The sequence below is a fragment of the Pecten maximus genome, chromosome 2 (assembly GCF_902652985.1).
Source record: "Pecten maximus chromosome 2, xPecMax1.1, whole genome shotgun sequence".
NCBI classification, from domain to species: domain Eukaryota; kingdom Metazoa; phylum Mollusca; class Bivalvia; order Pectinida; family Pectinidae; genus Pecten; species Pecten maximus.
This window is the reverse complement of record NC_047016.1, coordinates 35,810,843-35,823,632: the sequence shown is the minus strand read 5'-3', so window position 1 is coordinate 35,823,632 and position 12,790 is coordinate 35,810,843. Positions and strand designations below refer to the sequence as shown.

Here is a 12,790-nt window from a genome sequence, read left to right as displayed (position 1 = left end):
ACTTATTCTGGTTTGGAATTAAAATTGCAGGCGTCTAAACAGAAAGCCATACTATAGTGTTTTATATCGTAATATCGGTGTGGCTATCCCTGATGCCATAAGACATTTGGAAATACACAAAATAGATGTCACTTCCCTCTCCCATTGTCGCCATTGTTAACTTTAGCCCGGGAGATGGTGAACAACAGTCCAGCGTTTGAATAACTGCCGTGTTTTCTCTTCACCAGCAGAAAGTGGTAAATCGTATAAAATGTCAGGTATACAAATTAAAAGCTTATATGTAAAGGGATAATCGTTTCTATACGACACCGCTATCAAATATTTCAGCGGGAATCAATCACAGAGGACAGCGCTAGTATAATCCACATTTCTTGAACTACTTACTAATCCTGTTACTAGTACGACGGTCAACATCACCTGCATCTTCTTTCTGAAATGTACATATCATATACATGAAGGTTAAAGATGTTTGTTTAACAGCTTACACATAAACAGGAAGATAGCAATAGTTCTACCAACGCAAAATACTACCGTTTTCACTGTAGACGAAGGCGGTTCGATTATCATATATACTAGCGGAAAAAAAGATAAGCAAGTTCGGTTTTTCTACTGAAACTTTTAGCCACTTGATCTAAATTAAATTTCTTTTTACACTGAGCTATCTCCGTGCACAGTTAAATGTTCTTCAGTTAAAATTCAGTCGACCGTGATCACGCTCAACGTTGGAAGACACCGTGCATCCGGAGTACTCTTCAACCATGTGCTGGTGAAACATTGAAACAGTACAGGTCAGTTACACCTTTCAGGGTAGGGTCATTGCTCTGATAATGCAGGAGGCATTCGCAACGTCATATAGCCCACCAATATGGTGTACATGAGACATATATACCGTTAAGTTTGGTGTCCCAGCGCCACAGGAAGATTTTGTGACGGTCACAGGAGCGGACGCCCGCGTATTACGTCGCGACGTCAAGATAAAGGCATACGTCTCTCGCACCTCCGTAACCGATTGCTGACGGCAACAGAGACGGCACATCAAATTGCCGGCACTCATGATGGGCTAGTGTGTCCAAGCACGTTTAGGAATTGGTGGTGAGAGTTTCATTTACGGTAATGACGTCCCGATGTCAGTACGCTACTTTCGCAGAGGCGATGCCAACGTCGAATGAAGTAGCTGCTTTTAAATGCACTAAATCGGCTTCGTTTGGCCCATTGGAGACGCAAGTTGTTCACTGATGTGTCTTGCTTAACGCTTTACAGGTCAGATGGACAAAAACGTGTCTATCGACGTCGCGGTTAGCGATATTCCGGCGCTTGCGTAACGGAGAGCTACACATTTGGGGAAGGGTCTGCTATGGTATGGGCAGGGATATATCAAGGCGTGAGAACAACGGTAATCTTAGAGTAGTAAGAAACCGGGATCAGGCCTTAAGACAACAAGTTTTTCCTCTTATTCATCAACGTAACTTTACGTTGCAGCAGGACAACGCGAGGCCCAAGGTTGCTAGGGTTTGTCGGGACTGTCTGCCTAAAAAAAAAAACACGTTCCAGTTCTTGAATGACCACCATACAATCAGACATGTCCCATATCGAGCATTTGTGGGACGAGCTAGACAGGAGGGTTAGGAAGCGCTTCAGTGTCCCATATAACGTTGCTCAAATCTCGTAGGCCCTAATTCAGGAGTGGAATAATATCCCTCAAAGGACAATAACAGGGTCAAGGAGAGTAGGAACAGCGACTGATGCCAGGGGTAGGCACATACGTTACTGATTTGGATCAGGAAACGGCATTGGGTACCCTCGTTTTAACGGTATTCACGCAAACACCTCTGGGAATAGGACAACAAAATTCATCAAAATGTATTCAGTAATGATGTAATCGAGAAACCCACACCAAGAACGCATCATCAAAGAATCATGTTAAATAACAACTACCGGAAATAAACTTGCGTTTCTTTTTTCCGCTAATATTTTGATATACAGAGAATAAATATGAAAAATGTATTTAAAGGAAAGTCAATTGTGGTTGTACCAAAGAGGCTGGGAATAAGGTGTTGGGAATATTTACTCAAATTCCTGATGTCTGTATCAATATCATGCACGTAACAATAACAAAATATCGTTCTTTTTTCTCTAATAGTAGCGTAGAGACTGACCTTTTCACTCCACGGAGAGTTACTGAGAGCGGTACGCGGGGAGTGTCATCATCCGTCCGATTATCCTTGGAAAACAGATATCCTATAGCATAGATCTGTCACAAAAACATCAATTTATTTACATTACTAACAGTAGTCTGTATTGTATTGGCGTGTTAAAAGTAACAATATATTTGTTTATGCAAATTTACGTTACAGGAGTCAGCAATAGGCATTATTCAATAAAGCAATTAAAAGATAATTTATTAAATTATCATTGTGTACTTGCCGAACAAAGTGACCATACCTTAGAACAGATAGCAATCCCAAAAAGTACAGCTACAGTCACCTGGTATTTGTATATCTCGTCCGACAATTTCTCTTCACAAAACTTCAAAGAGAAATAACGAATAGAAATATCGATCGGCTTAACAGCAAAATGTTACATCAGTTCATCGGTCAACAAAACATCCACTTTTAATATTCATTCAATCTGTCTCGAAACAAAAGGGTAATTGCGTTCATGACTAACTTACCTCTTGGTTTATTGTACCAGTTGTAATGGTGGCTCCGACATAATGTAAGTTAGAGTTGATCGGTGTTCTTTCATACAAACACTGCTCTGGTATACCGGAGGATATTGGGGAAACCATATAATCCAGCCCTTTAACCTTACAACATGTAAACTGCAAAATAGATAATATTAAAGATAAACACTAATATATAGTTAAAACACAATACAATCAGGCAGTTAATATCAAAAGACAGCAATTCACGAATACCCCTTGTCCAATGTGAAATTCAGACATGAAATGGCATCACTCAATCCATACTTGCGTTCACAAGGTCACAAGAGAATGGCGTAAGAATGTCACGGAGAATAAAACTAAAAACATATAGTCCAAGCACATAGTCCTATTCTGTTTCCCATCTGTCAGCTTGTATCGAAATAAATCAAGATCTATCATAGGTGAAAGCTAAATGCCAAGGACCGAAAAACTAACAAAAACGGTCGAAACAAAATATGAAGAGTTTGGTTGACAAAATCATAAACATCAAGGGGCCAAATGATGATAATCGGTCGGCTGGCAATAGGGTCATTCAATGCAGGGAGTTCAATGTATAGAGGACAATGAAAAAATGATATCAAGAGAATAAAGGCAGTAGTATGGGACGAAAAAGCAGGACAATAAGTAAGACAATTAAGAGATTGACTGGAAAAACAAGCATGATATGCAGGAAAGTTCGAGTTGCTAAAAACAAAGTATTTTTTGTCATGACTACTTACAGTGACAAAAAGTGCCTTCCATGACTGGGTAAAATAATCTCCATAGTCGAACTGACTATCATAACCCAGAAATTCTTTATAGAGTTGGAACTCCATCTTGCCCCTGACCTGGAAATAGCCGTATTGAACATTCGAATACAAACTGATTTTCAAGTTGGATCAACAAATTGCGTTTATTTTAATCCGTAGAATTGATTAAGTTAAATAACACTAATAAAATGTTCGCTCATTTACAAAGATTGAAATGCTTTAATAAATACTATACAGGACTATTTTAATATACAAAGATGTGTAGCTTATAGCAAAGGAGGTATGTATAAGGAGAGATTTAGAAACGAATGGCTAAAATGGGAAAAAATAATTAGGTTATAGCTTTCATTTCATAATATATTTAACTGACATGTCTCCTAGGCTCTAAAACACTAAACTGGTCAATAATTTTGCTTTGTTGCTCTGATAATATATTGTGATTTTTCCATCCCCTTTCTCTCCTTTTTTTGTCTATTTATCTTTCTATTTATGTATGTCAATACTGTCTGTATGTCTGTGTCTCTGTTTAGTCTGTCTGTGTCTTTCGGTCTAAGTAGGTTGGTGTTAGTCTATGTATCTGTTTGTCTGTAAATGTCTGTCAGTCTTTCTGTATATGTCTGTGTCTCTGTTTAGTCTGTCTGTGTCTTTTTGTCTAAGTAGGTTGGTGTTGTTAGTCTATGTATCTGTCTGTCTGTGTGTATGTCTGTCAGTCTTTCTGTATATGTCTGTGTCTCTGTTTAGTCTGTCTGTATCTTTCTGTCAAAGTAGGTTGGTGTTGGTGTATGTCTGTCTGTTTGTCTTTACATGGATGAATAGCAGGATAATAGAAACAGAATGTTTGTTTAATATGCATTTTCTTATATATGTATGTATACAATAATATATACAACATGTGTAGTATGTGTGCACTTGTATGGGTATATTTGAGTTGTAGTAGGTGCGGTATGTGGATATGTTTTCATGTAAGTGCTGTGTGTACATGCCAATGGATGGATATCAAAATAGTACATGTATGTGTAGTAAAGCATGTGTGCTCATTGTCATATGCAATAGTTAGTATATGACTATATGTAGTACGTATGAACATGTATATGTGTATAGTATTGTGTACATGTATGTATATGTACTAGAACATTCATGTGTGTGGGAAGGTGTTTGCGTGGGGTGTGTCATTCTCATTCATCAGAGTTACTTCCCTTCGTTTCATATGTCACTCGGTCAGTACGGTGGTATAGCGTAGCTTGCGTAGCTTAGCAGACTCTGGGGGGCGAGAATGGGGGTGTGTGGGTGTGTATGTGTGTGAGTAAGCTTGTGCGTAGTAAATTATAATAGAAATACACATCAGTGCTGAAAGGTGTGAATGACCATAAAATGTAGATGTCTTGTGTTTGTTGATAATATTTGTTTAACTGAATAAAATATAAATTACAAAAAAAAAAAAAAAAAAAATTGAAATTAGTATGCAACTGCATTCATTAACATAATGTACATTTTATCAACCCTGTGATTTTTTATTAGGATATAGTAAGATCAAATGAATGTCATACTTACCTCTTCCAGCATTACACTCCAGAAAACAAGCATTGTCAAGAACACCACAGTCATAACAGTCTGAAGGACTCGGGCCTGAAATTTACCAGACAGGGTCACAACATACACAGTTTATAGGACTGAATTTTCATATCTATATATTATTTTACTGTACAGATGTCAATATCGCAGGATTTCCGCTGTTGTTCTTGTCCAAGCTTAATCGCGTGTATCAAATTTCACGCCTTTTTAAGACTTTTATACATGAATTTTTACAAATACATATTTGGGTTATATCTTATGAACACGAACATCGCGAAATTAAATCACCCAAAACATTTAAGAACCTTCATATTTCAGAGATCGAAATCGGTCAACGGTTTTGGTTAATTTTGTTTAACGTCCTATTAACAGCCAGTGTCATTTAAGGACATGCCTGGTTTTGAAGGTGGAGGAAAGCCGGGGTACCCGAAAAAAAAATACCGACCTACATGTACGGTCAGTATCAGGCAACTGCCCCATGTGGGTTTTGAACTCGCAACCAACAGGTGGAGGGCTAACGATAAATTGTTGGGACACCTTAACCATTCCGTAAATGGACTTCTAATGTGCAGACACTTGACTGTTTGAATGCAATTCAGGTCCCTTTGGTATTTAGATTTCCGGATTGCATATTTCTAAATGAAGGTCTAGTAGTGCTGTGGTGTTTTAAATAAGAATCTGCTAGTGCGATCGGTTTATCGAAAGTCAGACAATATCTTGATACCTATAAAACTCGTTGTATGTTATGCTATTGAAATAGCATTTACAGAAGACAATGGTGAATCCATTACAAATAAAGAAAGACGTGCTAATCAAATTTGCTGCCTGACCATTGCCATGGATTCCACTGTCTTTATGTTTTATCTGCAAAAGAATCGTTTCGTTTACAAATATTCAAATTATCACAGTTTTCTCATTTTATCTAGAAATATACACAAATAAATTGTACTCAACTTACGATTATAATCTTTGATTTTGATTTAAAACAGAGTATGTTAAGTCCAAGACCACACACTCCAGTGTTGAAAACTCCAACTATTATCATGGTAACACCCAGTCCAAGCATTAGTTCAGGAAGGTAAATGTTGTAAAATCGCAGGTTTCCGAAAAGGGGACTGAGAAAACTGTTCGACACAAAGTCGCTCTGAAGCGTTACTGCTCCGGCAACGACCATGCCTAGACCAGCCATCTGTAACAAACGTAATAGATGATTATAACAGGCAATGTATATCAAGTATATCTAATTATATAAAATCACTCTTGTGTTAATCCGGATTTAGAAAATATGTTACGTTTATAATGTTAAAAAAACCCCATGAAAGACAAAATACTGTAAACGTGGAAATTTACGCTAATTACACGGAGTCCTTTTACTCTGTCTTTGACTTTGATTTTATGACCTACCGTATGTATGCTTGTGATCAAATGACAGACATATCTTTTACTATGATCACATGACTTATCCTTCATTATGACTTTGATTTCATGACTTACCTTGTCTATGACTGTGATCACACGACTTACTGTATCTATGACTTTGATTTCATGACTTACCTTGTCTATGGCTGTGATCACATGACTTACCGTATTTATGACTTTGATTTCATGACTTACCATGTCTAAGACTGTGATCACAGTAAATATGACTTTGGCTTTGCCCCTGAAGCAAATAATAGTACATGTTTTAACTAAAGATGTAGTAAATGTAAAAATCGCAATTCAGCATAGAACAGTGTAAGCTGACTTAGAAATAAACCCCAGGATAGTGTGCAGTAGAACATGTGTGAGGCATTAAATCTTTTAAAATAAAGTCAAATTCAAATAATTTATCTTGTTTTTTTCTTCAATGCGTATTTATCTTCTTTATACATAAGAACGTTTTCGTTTCAAGCTATAAAACCTGAAACAGTCTAACGTCACCTAAGCGTTTGCAGTGGATCGTCTCTACCGCCATCCCTTTCATTACAATAAAGTCTGAAAGCGCTTTCGAGGAAATAAGCGATTTCGAGACTATGACGAAGCAGACACATTTTGTTTACTAAAATCGTTCAAATGAATGCTACAGAAACGTTCCGGGAAATGGCTTTATATAAAAGTTTCGATAATCTGGATGAAGAAGTGCTAAGATGATTTTTTCCTGAAAAAGACAGCGCTAACACACAACATGTAATAAAAACGACAGTTAGCATGCTGAAAGGAAAAACTCATTAGGAACAGTGGAGGATATGAACACTGGTTCGAGAGAAAATTGAAATTATTCAAATGCTGGTATAATAAAACAGTTAATGTATGAGTATTTCTGGAAATAGCACTTTCATTGTTCCCCTTGACATTAACTATTATGTTCATGTATCGAGGAACAATAAAAGTGCTATTTCCCTCACACCCATACAATAACTGTTTAATATAACTTATGTGTATAGTTAAGGAAACCTAAACGCATTATGCAATAAATATATATATATGAGTTATATACATGTAGTTATATATATTGTACTGTAGTCTGTTATTTCGAGTGGACGTTGGTCGTCATATTGTACTGTAGTCCGTTATTTCGAGTAGACGTTGGTCGTCATATTGTAGTGTAGTCCGTTATTTCGAGTAGACGTTGGTCGTCATATTGTACTGTAGTCCGTTATTTCGAGTAAACGTTGGTCGTCATATTGTAGTGTAGTCCGTTATTTCGAGTAGACGTTGGTCGTCATATTGTAGTGTAGTCCGTTATTTCGAGTGGACGTTGGTCGTCATATTGTACTGTATTCCGTTATTTCGAGTAGACGTTGGTCGTCATATTGTACTGTAGTCCGTTATTTCGTGTTGACGTTGGTTCGTCATATTGTACTGTAGTCCGTTATTTCGTGTTGACGTTGGTTCGTCGTATTGTACTGTAGTCCGTTATTTCGTGTTGACGTTGGTTCGTCATATTGTACTGTATTCCGTTATTTCGAGTAGACGTTGGTCGTCATATTGTACTGTAGTCCGTTATTTCGAGTAGACGTTGGTCGTCATATTGTACTGTAGTCCGTTATTTCGAGTAGACGTTGGTCGTCATATTGTACTGTAGTCCGTTATTTCGTGTAGACGTTGGTTCGTCATATTGTAGTGTAGTCCGTTATTTCGTGTTGACGTTGGTCGTCGTATTGTACTGTAGTCCGTTATTTCGAGTAGACGTTGGTCGTCATATTGTAGTGTAGTCCGTTATTTCGTGTTGACGTTGGTCGTCATATTGTACTGTAGTCCGTTATTTCGAGTAGACGTTGGTCGTCATATTGTACTGTAGTCCGTTATTTCGAGTAGACGTTGGTCGTCATATTGTAGTGTAGTCCGTTATTTCGTGTTGACGTTGGTCGTCGTATTGTACTGTAGTCCGTTATTTCGAGTAGACGTTGGTCGTCATATTGTAGTGTAGTCCGTTATTTCGAGTAGACGTTGGTCGTCATATTGTAGTGTAGTCCGTTATTTCGTGTTGACGTTGGTCGTCATATTGTAGTGTAGTCCGTTATTTCGTGTTGACGTTGGTCGTCGTATTGTACTGTAGTCCGTTATTTCGAGTAGACGTTGGTAGTCATATTGTAGTGTAGTCCGTTATTTCGAGTAGACGTTGGTCGTCATATTGTACTGTAGTCCGTTATTTCGTGTTGACGTTGGTTCGTCATATTGTACTGTAGTCCGTTATTTCGAGTAGACGTTGGTCGTCATATTGTACTCTAGTCCGTTATTTCGAGTAGACGTTGGTCGTCATATTGTAGTGTAGTCCGTTATTTCGAGTAGACGTTCGTCGTCATATTGTACTCTAGTCCGTTATTTCGAGTGGACGTTGGTCGTCATATTGTAGTGTAGTCCGTTATTTCGAGTAGACGTTGGTCGTCATATTGTACTGTAGTCCGTTATTTCGTGTTGACGTTGGTCGTCATATTGTACTGTAGTCCGTTATTTCGTGTTGACGTTGGTTCGTCATATTGTACTGTAGTCCGTTATTTCGAGTAGACGTTGGTCGTCATATTGTAGTGTAGTCCGTTATTTCGAGTAGACGTTGGTCGTCATATTGTACTCTAGTCCGTTATTTCGAGTAGACGTTGGTCGTCATATTGTACTGTAGTCCGTTAATTCGAGTAGACGTTGGTCGTCATATTGTACTGTAGTCCGTTATTTCGTGTTGACGTTGGTCGTCGTATTGTACTGTAGTCCGTTATTTCGAGTAGACGTTGGTCGTCATATTGTAGTGTAGTCCGTTATTTCGAGTAGACGTTGGTCGTCATATTGTAGTGTAGTCCGTTATTTCGTGTTGACGTTGGTCGTCATATTGTAGTGTAGTCCGTTATTTCGTGTTGACGTTGGTCGTCATATTATAGTGTAGTCCGTTATTTCGTGTTGACGTTGGTCGTCATATTGTAGTGTAGTCCGTTATTTCGAGTAGACGTTGGTCGTCATATTGTACTGTAGTCCGTTATTTCGAGTAGACGTTGGTCGTCATATTGTACTTTAGTCCGTTATTTCGAGTAGACGTTGGTTCGTCATATTGTAGTGTAGTCCGTTATTTCGTGTTGACGTTGGTCGTCATATTGTACTTAAGTCCGTTATTTCGAGTAGACGTTGGTTCCTCATATTGGACCGTAGTCCGTGAATTAGAAACACCACATAAGAAACAAACTTAATTGGACCCCTTACTTACATTTGCCATGATCTTTGTACAAACTTGCCGAACTCTCTGTACATGCTAGAAGAACAATTGTTTTTTAGTTTGCTGTCGAGACGTTGGTACGCCAACTCCGCGATCACAAGGCCAACAATCTGGAAACGGCAACATTTCAAAAGAGGTCTTTACTCGTTTGCAAAAATATGTGTTATCGCTGGTTTAATATGTGTTATCGCTGGTTTGAAGGACAAATTATATCAGGGTAACGAGTGGAAAGTATTTCATTTTCTTTCTTGAAGTTATGTTCAGTCCGGAGACGCCCTACATAAGGTTATTATGAAAATATACAATAATGCTAATTTTGCCCTTATTCTTTTTTGAGGGAGTTGCCAGAGGTGACATGGGACTTTATGTGATACTTACATCTAGTACGATACTGTAAATCAAAAGTATGAACAGTGACAAAACGGATCCTGTCATAGGGGTATAGTACTTGTTCCAGCAGCCGGGCTTAGTGCCAATACCAGCACAATAGTTGTACGTCCCTGACACACCGCAACAGTCCAGCTAAAACAAAACAAGACAGATCAGTTATTTAAGAAATAATTAACGATGATTCGTGTAACTCGGACTCGGATATTTTGCAATTTTAATTAATAACTCAGGCCTGCGGCCTTCGTTATTAATTTAATTGCAAAATATCCTCGTCCTCGTTGTATATCCTGCAACAATACACGAGTCAAAATTGATTATTTCTATTCTACCATGTACTGTTTAGTTCTGAGATCGACCTCTTTCTAATAGAAAAAAAGCAAAGAAACCCCGAGAAAACCTTGTAATTTATTTCTGGAGTATTGCATTATTTGTTGATGAAATATGAAGGTAATACAGTACTACCGTAGGATTCGAACTCACATCGTGATAAAAATGTATTGAAAGACTAACCCATTAGCCCACTCGGCTATCGTAACCTATAAAATGTGTGAATATTAGATATATAAAATTGTAACAGCCGTGACTCACTACCGTGTATTATTGGCACGAGCGTGGGGTATTGGAAAATAATACATGGTTTTAAACCAATCAAAACTGGCGTTACATAGCAAACATGGTAGAATACCATATAAATACTATATGGTCATCACGGACAATGCCATATAGTACATCATTAGCACGGGTAATACCTTCTTTGTTCAATATCGTCAGCACGGGCATTACCATATATAAACATGTAAATACGTACTATATCATAAAAATATGTTGCATAAAACGAAATGTTCGTTGATATTTTCTCTCTTTGTTTCGAGCTATTTCCCGGTACAAACTATAAGTTGTCCCCGGAAAAAAAGTAAACTGTTTCAACATTCCAAAAAAAAAAAAGATAAATTCACATCTAATGTTTCTATATAACGAACATTCCATGTTATTAAATGGACATTTGGAAAATGTTACGGAAGAAATTGCTGTACTTAAATATAATACAGCGTTCGTTTAGCATGAGCACAAATATATACATTTATATTTTTTAGTATGGTTGTATCTAGTTTCTTGAAATTTGCTTCTATATAAGCGTATGGAAGATTTGCAGAAGAATGATATTTATTACATTTTTCGCGGTGACATATAAGGTTTTAAAGTGATAATATAAACGGTATTTTCAATCGTTTTGACCATTCATTCTTTACGTTTACACAATATTGTAAAATATCTGTCCTCTGATATCGTCAACTATAACAGATAACAGTCTGAATAACTACAGCAAAATTATAATTAATTTGAATCGCGAGATCTCCCATATTCTGTTTTCTGTTAGAAATAAATTATGATCACCCCCCCCCCCCCCCCACGCATCCCCCCCCCCCCCCCCCCCCCCCCCCCCCCCCCGATTATCTTCCCTTGATAAACCAGCATGCCTCTTGTCTCGTCATGATTAATGTCCTTCTCCAGTTACAAAGCGTAACATGCACATAAGGTTATTTCTCGACAGCGAGAATGATTGAATATAACTCGCATATTTTGATATGTCAAGATTTGTTTGTTGGTACTACTATTCCGTGTTCATCCCCAAACGACGTGAATATGTCGGCTTACAATATTCACATCGCCATCATTTAACAGCTGTGTTGCCAGTGATATTATTACGCGAACAGTTTCAATAATTTGACAGTGGTAGAATTATAATACATCATCCCAGAATATTGGTATTAAATTGTTGGAGCATTACATGCGTTATTTTTATTCGATTAACATTAATTCTGCTTCGAAACTTGTGTCCCATTTGTAGAACTTTATTATTCAGCGGAGTAATATGATATGGTAAACAAATCGACAGAGCGGCAGTTTTAAACTGGCATAGGTGAGAACAAATTTAAAAGATAGACTAATCCTTGTTTCTTGATGAATGACAGTTGCAATGTATTTTTCATATCGTTGGTTGGAAACTTTGATATTTTTCACTCGTTTTTCGCACTCGTGAAAAAATAAGTTTTCACCCACCTCGATGAAATATAACTGTTATTTATGATGAAACCTCCATATCTTTGGTCTTGTTTGCTATATATAGTGTCAAATGGGGGAAAAAGAAGAAATGATAATCTTCATTGAGATTCTCCATTTGGTCTAGACATATGGACACACATTTCTATTAAAGATTATCTGTGTACTTACATTTATAAACATGGCGTTCCAAGCAGTTTGAAGGTCGGTGTTGATCCATGCACTACTATAATATGAGAAGGCGTTTTCAAAGCTTCCCTGAACCCAGGAACTTAGCTGTAAATGACACAAACGATTTAAAAATTCCATACCACTCAAACATACGTGTCTCAAACAAACTTACGTCATATTCTTGAAAACAGTGTGACGAACAAATTACGAAAATAAGAATGAAGTAAGTTGCGTAGGTTGCGAGGAAAAGGAAGCTAAACATATGAACTGTATAATTAAAATATCAAAATGACATCCAATATCTAAGATACTGTTGATTTGAAGCCGTTGTGAATTTGCTAATTTGTTGGTTTTACCGCCCCCTTGGAGATCCAGCGTCATTTTAAGGCAGGGTCTCCTTGTAGTAGTTGGTGACTACATAATTGAAGAATATATGGCAAGCCGTTACATTATACCGAATTG

The 12,790-nt window shown here is 37.5% G+C and overlaps 1 protein-coding gene across 1 annotated transcript in view; it reads right to left on the bottom strand.

Annotated features, from left to right (window-relative positions):
- The window catches only part of LOC117321911, a 28,708-nt gene that overhangs the window by 9,867 nt on the left and 6,051 nt on the right, over positions 1-12,790 (bottom strand). The window contains exons 6-16 of the mRNA XM_033876537.1: positions 12,329-12,433; positions 10,085-10,228; positions 9,698-9,816; positions 6,640-6,685; positions 5,984-6,214; positions 5,005-5,079; positions 3,424-3,531; positions 2,672-2,821; positions 2,443-2,526; positions 2,157-2,251; positions 385-430 (exon numbers count right to left, since the gene is read on the bottom strand). Coding sequence (XP_033732428.1) covers positions 385-430; positions 2,157-2,251; positions 2,443-2,526; positions 2,672-2,821; positions 3,424-3,531; positions 5,005-5,079; positions 5,984-6,214; positions 6,640-6,685; positions 9,698-9,816; positions 10,085-10,228; positions 12,329-12,433 — 1,203 coding nt within the window. The remainder of the gene's footprint in view (positions 1-384; positions 431-2,156; positions 2,252-2,442; positions 2,527-2,671; positions 2,822-3,423; positions 3,532-5,004; positions 5,080-5,983; positions 6,215-6,639; positions 6,686-9,697; positions 9,817-10,084; positions 10,229-12,328; positions 12,434-12,790) is intronic.